We start from the raw sequence: 15,625 nt of genomic DNA, 5'->3' as shown, positions 1-15,625 counted from the left end.
AAAACAACGATTTTCGACTATTTATAAGATTGTATTTTTGTTATTAAAGTTATTTAATTATGAAATTCTAGCAAACAACAGGAGTGAAAGGTACTGACCCGGGGTATTGATCCGAGGTATATGTAAAATATTTTCGGCAATTGCTTATTATTATTCTTTTTCTCTTTTTTTCTTTTTTTTTCTTTTTTTTTTATGAATCATGTACACTGCAGCTTTGGTAAGGGAATTGCTAAATGATGAAGACAAGCAAATATTGTTTTATGGAAGAGTTGCTAAAGTTAGTCAACTATTTGTGCAATATTCAAAAAAGGAAAAGGTGGTACCCCCCCCCCCCCACCCCCCCAAATACGGGCCTGAGCATATTGATTTATTAATAATAGGCTATTGGATTTTAAATGATTTTAGCTAAAAAAATAATTAAATGATAATGTTAGTGGTCGTATTATATTTATTATGGCACATGGGTAATTGATATCGAAAAATATTACCTTCCCCATTTCTTCCTTAAAATGTCTATACCCCATATATCCTGCACAGTGAATTAAGATCATGGATCTAAGTGGACAGGGTGCAGTCCCATTACATAGTTTCCATTTAATGAATCAACTGGGGGGGGGGGGGGGGGGGGGTCGCTTTCCATCTGGTCGTTGACGACTGTTACCTGCCTCAGTGGTGTCGTGGTTAAGCCATCGACATCAGGCTCGTAGGTACTGCGTTCGCAGCACGGTACCGGCTCCCACCCAGAGCGAGTTTTCCTGACTCAGTGGGTAGGTGTAAGACCATTACAACCTCTTCTCTCTCACTAATCACGAACAATTAACCACTAACCCACTGTCCTGGGCAGACAGCCCAGATAGCTGAGGTGTGTGCCAGGACGGCGTGTTTGAACGTTAATTGGATATAAGCACGAAAATAAGTTGAAATGAAATGAAATGACGACTGGTATTTTACCACAGGCAATGTTTTCCTCCTGTCTGTTGGGGAAGTGCATCATATAAAATACCTTTTATTGCCAATCTAAAGAGCGGAGCCTGCTTGGAAGCACGAGGTTTCTTCTCCCAATTTTAGACTGTGTCGCAGCTTCCATGTTATGTTAGACACTGAATGGCTTTTGATTAAACATCATTTTCTTCTCACACCGGATAAAGATCGTTATCCAGTAATGTTGTAGTTACAGTACGCGATGGTAGGCCCTACGTTCATGCAGTGTGTTTTAATGTACTATTTATGGGCGAGGTTTAGCTCAGTCGCTTGAGTGCTCGCTTGAGGTGCTTGCGTCGCAGGAGCAAACCACCTCGGTGGATCCATTCAACTGATTGGGGGTTTCTCGTTCCAACCAGTGCCTCACAACTGGTCTAAGGCCGTGGTATGTGCTATCCTGTATGTGGGAAAGTGTATATAAACGATCCCTTGCTGCATTTGGGAAAACGTAGCGGGTTTCCTCCGATGATTACGTGTCAGAATTACCAAATGTCTGACATCCAGTAGTCGATCATTCATAAATCAATGTGCTCTAGAGGTGCCGTTAAACAAAACAAACTAACGTTTATAATATTTAAATATTTTATTTGTCGATTAGTAATATTTTATAGTCTGCGTGCTAAGTGGATCCGTGCTATTTTAGATTTTATGGTGATTAGTGATGTCTTATGTTTTAACTGAGGTGCGACTTTAATAAACAGTTATCCCAATCCCAGTGATCATTTCCTCTTCGGAGAAGAACGCAGTTCAGAACGCTCAAAGTGACAGCCCTTAAAGTGATCAACTCTAGTTTCTATACACTACGACGTATTTTGCACTGTTTGAGCCGTTTTTTGAAATCAGGCATTACTTTTATTTTACTGTTTAGAGTATTAATTTCCTTACATCTGAAGTGCTTCTGGTTATTTCTAGAAACACGAAATGCATTTTTCATTTTTTTTAGAAACCCACATACCTCTGTGAAGTAACGGTCGTGTAGTAAAGCTATAGTTAGTCTACACGGTATTTCTCCGTTACAACGTCACAGACTCCTGTTTCACTCAATGGCAACAACGGTTTGAAACTAGTGTATGCGACTTTAAAGGATTTGGGCTTGTTTCCATCTCAACATGTACCCCCACGCCAATTAAAGGATGTTGATATAGACTGCTCTATGGGAAGTCTATGTGGAATATCCATTGATGGTCTTTCGAGACCAAGTGTCGAAATAACCATGTTAGGCACCAAACAGCCATAGTTTAAAATATATAGAGATGTTGTTAAACATAAACGTGGGTGTTGAAGCATTGTAGGTACACATATGTAAGATAAAAACAGGATTTGTAAATTCGACCCATATCTTTCTTTCATTACCTCTCCGTCATTTAACATCTTACTAATACAAAACAAAGGCACAAACAACAGTTTTAACAAACTCACTATGATGCAATTTATAACTATAAGTCTCATCATAATGTTGTAATGTTAAGTTTAGCTAAATAGGTCACCGGTCTTCCCCCTCGTAAGCCAATATGACAAAACATTATTCGCAGGGATCTAGATTACACATATCAGCTACAGTAACTGGTACAGAAGAAGGAAGGAAAGAAAGGAATGTTTTATTTAACGACGCACTCAACACATTTTATTTACGGTTATATGGCGTCAGACATATGGTTAAGGACCACACAGATTTTGAGAGGAAACCCGCTGTCGCCACTACATGGGCTACTCTTCCGATTAGCAGCAAGGGATCTTTTATTTGCGCTTCCCACAGGCAGAATAGCACAAACCATGGCCTTTGTTGAACCAGTTATGGATCACTGGTCGGTGCAAGTGGTTTACACCTACCCATTGAGCCTCAAGGTTTGGAGTCGGTATCTGGATTAAAAATCGCATGTCTCGACTGGGATCCGAACCCAGTACCTACCAGCCTGTAGACCGATGGCCTGCCACGACGCCACCGAGGCCGGTGGAAGAAGGAAGGAAATGGTTTATTTAACGACGGACTCAACACATTTTATTTACGGTTATATGGCGTCGGACATATGGATAAGGACCACACAGATATTGTGGGAGAAAACCCGCTGTCGCCACTACATGGGCTACTCTTCCGATTAGCAGCAAGGGATCTTTTATTTGCGCTTCCCACAGGCAGAATAGCACAAACCATGGCCTTTGTTGAACCAGTTATGGATCACTGGTCGGTGCAAGTGGTTTACACCTACCCATTGAGCCTCAAGGTTTGGAGTCGGTATCTGGATTAAAAATCGCATGTCTCGACTGGGATCCGAACCCAGTACCTACCAGCCTGTAGACCGATGGCCTGCCACGACGCCACCGAGGCCGGTGGAAGAAGGAAGGAAATGGTTTATTTAACGACGGACTCAACACATTTTATTTACGGTTATATGGCGTCGGACATATGGATAAGGACCACACAGATATTGTGGGAGAAAACCCGCTGTCGCCACTTCATGAGCTACTCTTTTCGATTAGCAGCAAGGGACCTTTATATGCACCATTCCATAGACAGGATAGTACATACCACGGCCTTTGATGTACCAGTCGTGGTGCACTGGCTGGATCGAGAAATAGCCCAATGAGCCCACTGACGGGGATCGATCCCAAACCGACCGCGCATCAAGCGAGCGCTTTACCACTGGGCTACGTCCCGCCCCTTGGTACAGAAGAAAGACACGTCACGGAAAAATCTAGATGGTCTATTCTGAATGCATAAAAGTAAAGCATAAGCACATGTACCTTAATTGTGAAAGTGAGCTTACCCCTGATACATAGTTACATAATGTGTTTTTGCATCCTCCAACAAAATGCAGAATCTGATTGTGACCAATCTACTGGAGCCAATTTCACAGAACATCGTAAGTTTACGTCTACAACAAGCAGTTATACCGGTGTAATAGCCCAAAATATACACCGCCCCCCCCCCCCCCCACCCCCGCGCCAAACTATACCCGGGGTATAAACTGGTCTAGCCCAGAATATACCCCGTGGTATAAAACAGACTAGTCCAGAATATACCTCTCTTTTATGAAAGCAATAGTTGCTTTTCATTTAAAGTGTTTATTATTATTATTTATTTATTTATTTTGTATACAGGTTAGTAATAAAAAAATGAGGGTTAGAGTTTGGGGTAAAAAACAGGCTAGCCCACTTTAACCCCGGGTATAGTTTGGCGTGGTGTATATTTTGGGCTGTTACACCGGGCATACGTGTATATGACATTGTGTTTGGCATCAATTTCAGCTAGAAAATGACATCATTACGGAAGATGCTGCTGCATTTTGAGAACAAAAACAAATGAAATAAGGATTCTTCTAACTACATTTGTTGTGCTATGACAGTAATGAGAATTGTCGATTAGTCGTAGATTTACGTTTACATGCAAAACTAGGCTTATGATATTTTGTGAAATTTGGCGCAGTATTTTATCATCGACTAAACAGAAATTCGATTTTGTAATATTTTATTATCACCAATAACAATGCCACAAAGTATGATCGCGTGGTCGTGTTTGAGACGTGTCCTTGATGTTCTCACTTAACTGAAAGAAAGAAGTCCAAAGAAAATGAAACGGCATACTAGTATATTTTCGTTAATTAAAAGAGAACATGACAATGTAGCAATACAACCGACCATTGTTTTATTTCTTACATGTTGTCTTACTATACCATAGACACGCCCGAAACTTTAGTGAATATGGTCAAGTACCATAATACATAATATGATTGAATAATGATACATACAATCTTCAGAAGTAATAAAATTAATAATAATACTTACAATATTCACAAGTAATAAAATTACTTAACAGTCTTCACAAAAAATAAATAGACTGACAATCTTCACGAGTAATAAAATTATATGTCTTCACAATTAATAAATATACTAAGTAACTTTATATAGTCTTCACGATGAGTAATAAATATTAAATATATTTTAAAATCTTCACGAGTAATAAATATACTTACAGTCTTCAGGATTTTTTTCCAGAAAAATCTGGTGTATTGGTATGCAGCCCCCACAGAATCCCCCACAGCTCAGATGAATAACCGCTCCGTGGTCAGAACGAGTGACGTTCATGGATGGCGAGTCGCCCGTCAGAATCCACTCCAACTACAACAACATAAAACGTTTGTTTTGTTTAACGACACCACGAGAGCACATTGATTTATTAATCATCGGCTATTGAATGTCAAACATTTGGTAACTTTAACATAGTCTTAGAGAAGAAACCCACTACACGTTTCCATTAGTAGCAAGGGATGTTTTATATGCACCATCCCACAGACAGGATAACACATACCACAGCCTTTGATACACCAGTCGTGGTGCACTGGCTAGAACGAGAATTAGCCCAATGGGCCCACCGACGGATATCGATGTAAGACCGACGGCGCATCAAGCGAACTCTGTACCACTGGGCTACGTCCCGCCGCATAACAACATAATACCGGTGTAAAAGGAACGCAGGTCCGTAGGAATCGTATTCCTACCGGACTTAAATTCCTTCTACAGCAGTGACAGAAATACTAGTCCGGCAAATTATATGTCCGTTTATTATACTCTGCAATTTGCACGAGCTGCCAGAAAGACGCGAGAAAAAAAGTGAGGTTTTGGCAGCCTTCCCTCGTAGTGTGATGGATAAGTGTACGAGTCCCTTAAGATTATTGTGGGTTCAAATCTCCATGTCAAAAAATATTTTTAAGTTTGAATATCAACTTAATTTTATTTTTTACGTCATAGACTTGTGGATCAGACACGTAAGTGAATTTTTGCAATCGTCTTACATTTTTGTTACAATATTGAAGTAGGAGGAATATCTTGCTTTTTTTAAAAGTATATAAAACAACTACAGATATAAAGTAGGCTATATGTCCATGTGTCCAACACGATGAAATATACCCCCTCCCCCTTCAATATGTAGCCCAAAATTGTTTTAAAAATATATATATGAAAACTGGTAACTCCAAAAAACTAACATTTGGTGAACAACAAAAGACAATTTCTATATGCACCAACATAATGTTTAATAATATCTTTTGTAAGTTTATATTTTGACGGAAAGTCACAATCTGATTAATTGAGATTTTCTTAATCTTTGTCCGATCGGACTTCCATTCCTCGGAATCCTAGTCTGTGGGACCTGTATCCCTAGGGATTTAAGTCTGTGGGACGTGCATTTCTAGGAATGTAAGTCCGTGGGACTTTTATTCCTGGTACTCCTAGTCCACAGGAATTTCAATCATAGCATTCCTAGTCCTCTGGAATTTATTTCCGATAGTTTGCTTATTACATATATATGATTCCTGAAAATCCCTGAAATAAAACTTTAAAACCTGTACTTAGTTCTAGTAGTTAGTACTTATAACTAGTACTATAATTACCAGTTATGACAATATAAAATAACAGGAATAATAAGCATGATAATTTGATTTTTTATTGATGAACAATTAAAAATAGCATCAAAACACTTGAAATTAATTATCACTGACTGCCTTACGGCAGTTTCGACCATAAAAAGCATAAGATATGAGTTGGGGGAAAGGGTCTCTATTATAATACCTGGCCCTTAGGAACATCATAAGCGTTCGATACTGGGTGGAGGTGTGAGTCGGGGTGGGGGTGGGGGTCACGTCACTCCCCCAGTGAGGGGGGGGGGGGCAATAGACACGTTCGGGCAAAATGAGCTGACCTAAAATCTTCACCATGCATTTCCATAATTTTACTCACAATATTAGTTGTGATCCATGTAAAAATGCAGACTGATTTGTTTGGAATGCTATTTAGCGTTTTGGTAGTAATGCGAATATAAATATACGTTGTGTTACAGATTTGGACATTTTCGTTTCATTCGGGCAATAATGATCAGCATGCCTCCCCCATCCCTTCTCCCAAATAGGGAGTCTGAATGCCTATTGCGATCAAAACGGTCAGGTGTAAAAGTGTCATGAGTAGTTAGTCTGTTTAAAAGGATCTTTGTAAAATTGTGTGTGCATATTATTGACAGTATGATAATTGTTCAGGGATTACTGTTTTGTTTTAGTCGGTCTAGTAGCCCACTGAGCTGCTAAAACCCACTTTTAGTCATTGATATTTCTATTAATTGATAAACATTAATAAAAACCATTTAACATATTTGTTTATCGATGGTATGGTTTGTTGGGACTAAGATATCATAGAGGCTAGTCTGATATGTCATATGTTAGACTAAATTAATTTTTAAAATGAGCAAAATTGACAAAGCAGACACATGTTCAGTAAGCTATGCAGAGGAGAGGTCAAGAAATGTGCTTTGAAGAGGGGTGTTTAGAACACGCCACCCTATCCCCACACCCTACGTACACGCGCCTGCAATATTATTGACAGATAGTCACAAAGTTAAAATCATATAATAACAAGATAATGTACTAGTATATAACGCAAATATCACATTTTTATAGTTACATTATTATTATTATTATTATTATTATTATTATTATTATTATCAAATACCAATATATAATGTCTAACAGATAATTGTGTTGGTATATCATATGGGCAAGTTATACTTATTTGCGAATACTAATATGCTTCGAATTATGGTAAATGTTTTTGAGTTTTATTAGTTGGAACAATACGCAATGAATAAAGACCTTGGCAGTCAGACCAGTATTCCTAAGGAACGTAAGTCCTAGGACTTGCATTCCTAGGTATATTAGACCTAGGACCTGCATTCCTAGGAGATTAAGTCCGGGCAGACCACTGTTCCTACGGACTTGCATTCCGTTTACACCGGCAACATCAAGTATCTTTTACTTCATTCAAAACACACATATCGGGCGCTGTTAACAAGAAGAAGGAAAGGAGTGTTTGTTTAATGATACACCAGCACATTTTAAACTACGGTTATTTGGTGTTTAAAATACTGTTGTAATGGAGACGGGAGTGTAATGTAATTCACGTTGGTGATACTAATGAACAAAAAATTCTTGACCGTATACAAAAAATAATAATACACTTGATTAAAAATAGCCACCACAAGTCCCCTCCCCTCCCTCAAATCCATTCATACATAGTGTTATATAGGTCTACTACTGTCTAGGGTGATGTATAAGCTGAATTATTATTTCCGAAATGACTCAGTTGGTACTAGTTCATACAAAATATATCATCGATGTTCCTAATTACGTTAGGCTTGAAATTGCGTGAGGTTTCGTTTTTTTATGTAGGCGACGGTTCTCACAGTCAACATTCCATTTTTGAGGTGTTTGGGGATTTTTTTCTCAAGTTAGAAGAATTTTTATTAACAATAAAATTCAAACAAGTAATTAAGTATCTCATTGCAAAATTTAAAAACCTTAAAACATTTTAATAAGCTTATTCCTTAAATAACATTCCGTGCGTCTTATATGATCTTATTCGGGCCAGATCTACATGGCCAAATCATTCAGTTTGTATGATTTTCATCCACCCTGTTGTTACAATATATATATATATATATATATATATATACATGTATATATGATTTCATACTGTATGACGTTTTATCTAATTTTGTTTTGTCCCTACAGTAGTAAAAATTTGACACGATCTATTCAGAACAATTTTAAAAGGGGGCTGGAAGTGTTTAGTTCTTAGACATCTGGAATGTGGTAAAATGTGTGTTGTTAACTAGTTGCTGAATAAATGTCGGTTATGTAAATAGTTTAATAAGAAATGATTGCAGAGTTCATTTAGTTCTACAGAAGAAACACGCTGTTAAGAAAATATTAACTGAACAGAGACAGAGAACCTAGTTAAACAGGAAAGTTGTTTTGCCTTATTTTAGTCTGAATAGTTACTATATGTATTAGAGGAAAAAAATAATATAATTAAATTAATTTGCCGGGGGCAGGACGTAGCCCAGTAGTAAAGTGCTGGCCTGGTGTACGGTCAGTCTAGGATCGATCCCTGTTAGTGTAATCATTGCACTATTTCTCGTTCCAGCGAGTGAATGAATGAATTAATTAATGAATGTTTAACGACACCCCAGCACGAAAAATACGTCGGCTATTGGGTGTCAAACTATGTTAATGCAAATATAAAAATTCAAGACTTAAACAAAAACAGTGTAAAGAACTGTGCAAAAACACAAATATCACAGAATTTTACGGATACTGAATTTTACTCAAAACTTCAATTTTGTGCTGTATTGGCCATTCTCAAAGAGAATGTTACACCCCTGCACCACAGCGAGGTTACAGCACACCAGCGAGTGCTTCACAACTGGCGTTACAGACCATGATATGTACTATCCTGTCTGTGGGATGATGCATATATTAAAGGTCCCTTGGTGCTAATAAAAAAAATTGTTGCCCATAGTTTCCTCTCTAAAATATATATGTGGTCATTAACCACATGTCTGATACCACATACATGTAGTTGTGTTGAGTGTGTCATTAAATATAAAAATCCTTTCTTTCTTTCTTTCTTTTTTTAAACATGGCTCCCATATGCAACAACCTTAGTTAAAAATTATGATCTAGCTATGTCTGTATTTTGTAGACAATTTGAATATTATATAAAAAAAAAAATTTAAGTTGCAATTTAAAATGAAAATGCCTGGGAATTGTTTATTGTAAAAAGGATGCCGGCCCAAAGATGATAAATGTTTTATGACCATACGCAATAAAATATTTTAATTTACTTAGCATAGAGGGACATTAGTTTATATTATTTCAAAGGCATCATCACAGGATTGTAACTTTTCTAGTCATTGTATATTTTATAGACATTATATAATATTTGACATATAGTTGAACATGAATTAGTAGATACAGGTCAAGTATTTTTCTTTAAATCGGAGTCCGTTCATGGTAGTTCATATTATAACTAATTGGTTAGAAGAATTAATGGCAAACTGTTAAAAGTATTAAAATCTATGTATAACTGTGTTAGATCCTGCATAAATGTAAATGGTTTTAGATCTGATTTCTTTAAAAATACCATTGGCCTAATGCAAGGTGAAGTTTTATCACCGATACTTTTTTCACTCTTTCTAAATGACCTAGAAAATGAATTTATTGTTAAGGGTTGCCCTGATACTATGTTTAGAGGTCTCAGTGTTTTTCTGTTACTCTTTGCAGATGATATGGTTATTTTCTCTGAAAGTATATATGGATTACAGCATATGCTTGACACATTGTTCCTTTATAATAACAAATGGGGTTTAACTGTAAATAAAACAAAAACCAATATTATGATTTTCAGAAAACGTGGTAAATTACTAGATGATAAAAAATGGTCCTATGATGGTGACTCGGTCGAAGTAGTAGACCAATTTAACTATCTTGGTATTGTCCTACATTTTACCTGCAAATTTTCACATGCTATAAAATGTATATCTGAACAAGGACGAAAAGCATGTTTTGCAATGAAGAAAAGTTCCAAGCCCTTGTTTTTAAACCAAAGTTCATTGTTGGCGTTATTTGATACTTATGTAGCTAGCGTACTGTTCTATGGTTGTGAAATTTGGGGTTTTCAAAAAGCAGATTTAATTGAAAAAATTCACCTTGATTTTTGTAAAAATGTTCTAAAAGTTAAAGGATGTACAAGCAATATTATGATTTATTTTGAATTAGGTAGATATCCATTGGTGCATGAACGTACCTATCGTATGATGAAATATTGGTTCAAACTGATCAAAACTGATAATTGTATAAATAGTACAATGTATAGTGAGATGAAATCTAGCTGCGTCTATAAAAATAACTGGGTATTTTGTATTAAGAAAACATTTCAAGAGTTGGGGCTTGGTTATATTTGGGACAATCAGGATCATCTGGTAGAAAGTACGATGTATTATTTATCACTAATTAAACAAAGGATTTTTGACCAAGCATTGCAGAATCTTTACCATCAGCTAAATACATCTGTGAAATGCGGCAATTTGTATAGATACTTGGTCGAAGACTTAAAAACTCAACAATACTTGGTCAAACCTATACCTGATATTTATAAAACATGTATTATGAAATTAAGGCTATCTTCACATATTTTGGCAATAGAAACTGGTAGATATAAGAAAATAAGTCGTCCCAGTAGAGTATGCATTTATTGTAATAGCGGAGATGTAGAAGATGAATATCATTTAGTATTAATATGTACATTGTACAGAGATTTAAGAGAAAATTATATAAAGAAATACTACTGGAATAGGCCATCTATGCTAAAGTTTATACAGTTGCTGACCAGTAAAAACAAAAATATATTGTGTAAATTGGGAAAATATATATTTAAAGCATTTAAAATTCGAACTTCCTTAGTCTAAATATACTGGAATTATCAAGATATATAATATGTTGCATTTGAATGTCAATTTGTATATAATACTCTACCTATAAAACTATAATTTACATTCTCCTTATTGAGAATATATATGTACATGTGTGTGTGTGTGTGTGTGTGTGTGTGTGTGTGTGTGTGTGTGTTCTATTTATTATCCTAATTGTATGTACATGTGATATTGTATGTTTACTAGTATTGTTGTTTGTTCATACCAATAAGCCGCTATGCTTACGGTGAATAAAGAATTGAATTGAATGTATATCATTATACGAGCGCATTAGACAAACATTATACTTAATCACGTACCAGATCAGTGCTGATGACGAATACATTAAACTGTAATTAGATATATTTTACACCTGGTCAATGGGGGAAATGCATATAAATAATACACTGTCGCTGTTTTGTTGGAGCAGCCACTATGCCGGTGACAGATTTCCTTTTGTATTTCACAGACCAAGTGTTGAAATACCTCACAGAGAGGACATATGATAACTAGATCAGGTTGCCAGGGTCTGGATTGAAAATTAAAGGGACATTCCCGAGTTTGCTGCATTGTAAGATGTTTTCGACTAATAAAATACTTCTACGATTAAACTTACATATTAAATATATTTTCTTGTTTAGAATATCAGTGTCTGTATATTCAATGTGTTTCTGGTCGTCTTAATATTTGCAAGACGGCCAAACTGGATTGTGTCTTCAAATAATTTCGTACGTACGAAAATGTTTTATTTTAGGAAATAAAATGAAATTTAACCTAGTACAAATATTAGAACGATTAGGAACACATTTAATATGCAGCATCTAATATTTTATGCAGAAAAATATATTTGATGTGTAATTACAATCGTTAAAAAGTCTCTGCTAGTCGATAGCATCTTAAAAACTGCAGCAAACTCGGGAATGTCCCTTTAACGTTGCGGAAAGACACGGGCTAAGGATTCGTTTCGAGTTGTGATGTGTCATAGCCAGCTTTGTTTTGTAGATCCACATAGTCACGATCACGGGACACACACACCTTCCCACCTGCTAACTAATGGTGTAGCATGTGTAATTTGTTTATTTTCTCTTGTTACATTGTGCCTGCGACCATGCCGGGTCGGGCCGGTAGTCTCGACCGCGCATGTGTAGCGCGCACTTGTTAGTACCGTAGTTCTTACAATTAATGCACATCACAGTACCTTTAGTAGTATTACTTGCATGGACAGTAGAATTGTGGTAATTATTTGCTAATGTCATATTATTTTAGTAAATTTTAATCACATATAACTTCTAAACATTGTTTTAGTAACATCTGACCCATGTTGCATGCAAACATCTTACACACAATGAGATTTGTGTGCATTTTTGTAAAACATACAAAAATGCGCATTCTGTTAGGAATCATTACACGTTGATTGTAAATATTTTTGTCATTTTATTCTCTCTAAATTGCTTTTTAAATCATTAAGTTGAAGAACATAATTTTGTTTTAGAACACGTCAAAACGTAGACACTTTAGAACGAGTGAAAACATTTAAAGAAAAATGCCGAATATAGTTACTGGCCCTGTATTCATTTTGTTTCGTTAAATTACTGTGTATTAAAAATCATTAAACGTATTAACTTATCTTAACGGTTGATTATTAATTCAGTCAGTAGCTCAACACTACAGGTGGTGCAGTTTACTCTGATAGCTTACATTTCGTGTTTAATTAGTGTAATAAATATATCTGTTATAACTGGTTTTAAGGCTTTGCTTTGTTTGACAAATTGTTTTTCTAAAGTTGTTAAGAGCTTCCAGCAACCTGCTACAATACCAGGGAGTACAATTTACCATCTGAGTGTAGGATAAGGTTACTGTGCACACAGCTGGAAACACCCATGACCCTTTCCAGTGTTTGCCATCCAAGGATAATTTGTTATTGTTTACAATTACTTCCTGCCGCCAGTACATTTTCAAAGTATTAACAACACAGACCCAATTAGGTGTCTCAGAGCTGCTGCGAAATTAAACGTTTACTGTATGCCAGGTGGACTCACTGCAAGATAACATTATTCTTGACTTGAGATTCACACAATTTGTCACATATGCTGGACTGTAAGAAAAACTGTTTATAAAATAGCTTGCTCTGGCATGCTGGTTGGAGCTGTTTGTGTTCAAGTTCCAGGAACCAGAATAAATTAAATAGTTCTTCATATAATTATATCATGATTTATTATTATTAGCAGACAAAACTTTTAAGGTTTATACTAAAACAAATAACTGCTAGTATCTAAAAGCAAAATATTTAGCAAAAGTTAAGTTTTCGATTTTTAAGTGCATTCCAAAGTTTTCAGTGCAGTTTTCTCAGATTGAAGTGGAAAGGAGATAAGTGGTTCTGGCACTAACCCCTCGATATATATATATATATATATATATATATATATATATAGTCAAACCTGTCCTAGCGGCCACCTGTATTCAGCGGTCACCTGCCTTAAGCTGCCAGCGGCCAAATCGGATCCCAAATCGCTAAAGTACCTGTATTAAGCGGCCACAGTAAATGTTTACTGTTATATAAAAGGGATATTTAACAACAGTGAAAAGGTGCAGCAAAAACAAACAAACGATCTTCACACCTTCAGGAATACTAGTACCCATTCAGTCCAGACATGTTCACTGTGTATCAATTAAGAAAGTATGACTATGGAAAGCATATAACTGCCTCTGGGCAGGCTACGCTTGACATTTGTAGATTGACTTACTATGACAATACGCCGCATGAAGTAGAAATTAAATAATTAAATGGAAAGAGTAAACAAACTTGTTGAGAACGGTTAATTTAATACATTCCAGTTGCAGTTTTTCCTTTAGGAGGCGACATGTCAAAAGTTTATTTCTAATAAACTGTGAAGTACAAATCCATTAATTATGTTTTAAAGACTATATGTCGTAACCTGTAATCAGCGGCCACCTGTCTTAAGCGGCCATTTTTATCTACTCCCTTGTGTGACCGCTTAAGACAGGTTTGACTGTATATGCCCAGAGGAAATTAGATGCATTCCAGAGTCATACTTTCTTTATTGATACACAGTTGAGATGTCGGGACTGAATGTGTATTAGTATTCCTGAAGGTGTGAAGATCGGTTATTTTCTGTACCTTATCGCTATTGTTAAAATGTCACTTTTATATAACAGAATACATTTATTGTGGCCGCTTAATACAGGTATTTTAGCGATTTGTGATCCGATTTAGGTGACCGCTAGCTAACGTATTACAGGTGCATTTACATTATAAATCGTTTGAGAGGGGAAAATGGCCACTGATTACAGGTTTGACTGTGTGTATATATATTTACAAAAACACAAACAGTCCTTGCAGAAATGTATTCCTATCAATTATTGACCGTCATTGAGAGCAATATATATACAGAACTTCACATACGTTGTTTTCGCTTCCTATTTATTGTACGAGTAGCGTAGCGTAAACTCTATTAACGTGCCTCTATCCAATTAAAGCCGCACGCCCTAGTTCCATCCAGCGAAAATAAATTATAATTTGATTAATCTACAAACCTGTAACACACTTAGATCACGTTTTTATCAAATGGAGTGAAAAAGCAGGTTTTATATCGATAAATACCATGGGAATCCCCATGTCCCAATTGCTTGAAATAATTTTGAAAGTTAGTATTCTGATGTCACCGGTAGATGTCGCTCGAAGCACAACAATGCCTACGTCACGACAAATTTCACAGAGTGCGCACAGACTTGGGGTACGTTCCTTTCACCTCTCCTGGACATGTTCCAACTGTTCTGTCCTGGTTGTATCCTTCTCCAGATATCGTAAGACTTAGCAAAAGTATTGGTTTTAAGGGTTTGTAACGTTTTGTATTGAGATACTTACTTGTTTGAACTTTATTGTTACTGAAAATGTTCACGAACTGTGAAGAAAAATCTCACCATTGAACAACAAGCAAACGACAACAAATCGGATGTTGATTGCGCGAACCGTGTACGAGAAAACAAACCGAACCAAAAAGATAATGGTCACGTGGTATACCAACGTCTGTGACATTGAAATGGGAATATCCCCTCTAAAAATAGATTAGACCTTGTCTGCTCAACGGTTTTTTCTCAAAGGCCCGTGGCATTTTATGAAATACGAAAAATGCATTTTGTGGTATTACAAACACCAGGATTACCAGGATTACCAAAAAACACTTCAGGTGAATGGAAATGTATATTCTAAATAATAAACGGTAAGTAAAGTGCAATTTTATTTGTGAAAAAAAAGGGTTTAATAGCGAAAAACAACGGCGTAATGGTTAACAACTACGGTGTGTCCCTTTAAGGTTCAGGCACGTCTCT

The 15,625-nt window shown here is 36.3% G+C and overlaps 1 protein-coding gene across 3 annotated transcripts in view; it reads right to left on the bottom strand.

Annotated features, from left to right (window-relative positions):
- Positions 1–4,430: 4,430 nt before the first annotated feature.
- LOC121384093 overlaps positions 4,431–15,625 on the bottom strand; it is a 48,126-nt gene continuing 36,931 nt past the window's right edge. For all 3 annotated transcript variants that reach the window (XM_041514322.1, XM_041514323.1, XM_041514324.1), the window contains exons 10-11: positions 4,953–5,097; positions 4,431–4,525 (exon numbers count right to left, since the gene is read on the bottom strand). In XM_041514322.1, coding sequence (XP_041370256.1) covers positions 4,518–4,525; positions 4,953–5,097 — 153 coding nt within the window. In that variant the 3' untranslated portion in view covers positions 4,431–4,517. The remainder of the gene's footprint in view (positions 4,526–4,952; positions 5,098–15,625) is intronic.

The sequence above is a fragment of the Gigantopelta aegis genome, chromosome 10, assembly GCF_016097555.1.
Source record: "Gigantopelta aegis isolate Gae_Host chromosome 10, Gae_host_genome, whole genome shotgun sequence".
NCBI lineage: Eukaryota > Metazoa > Mollusca > Gastropoda > Neomphalida > Peltospiridae > Gigantopelta > Gigantopelta aegis.
The sequence above is the reverse complement of the archived record's forward strand: the minus strand, read 5'-3'. Positions and strand labels throughout refer to the sequence as shown.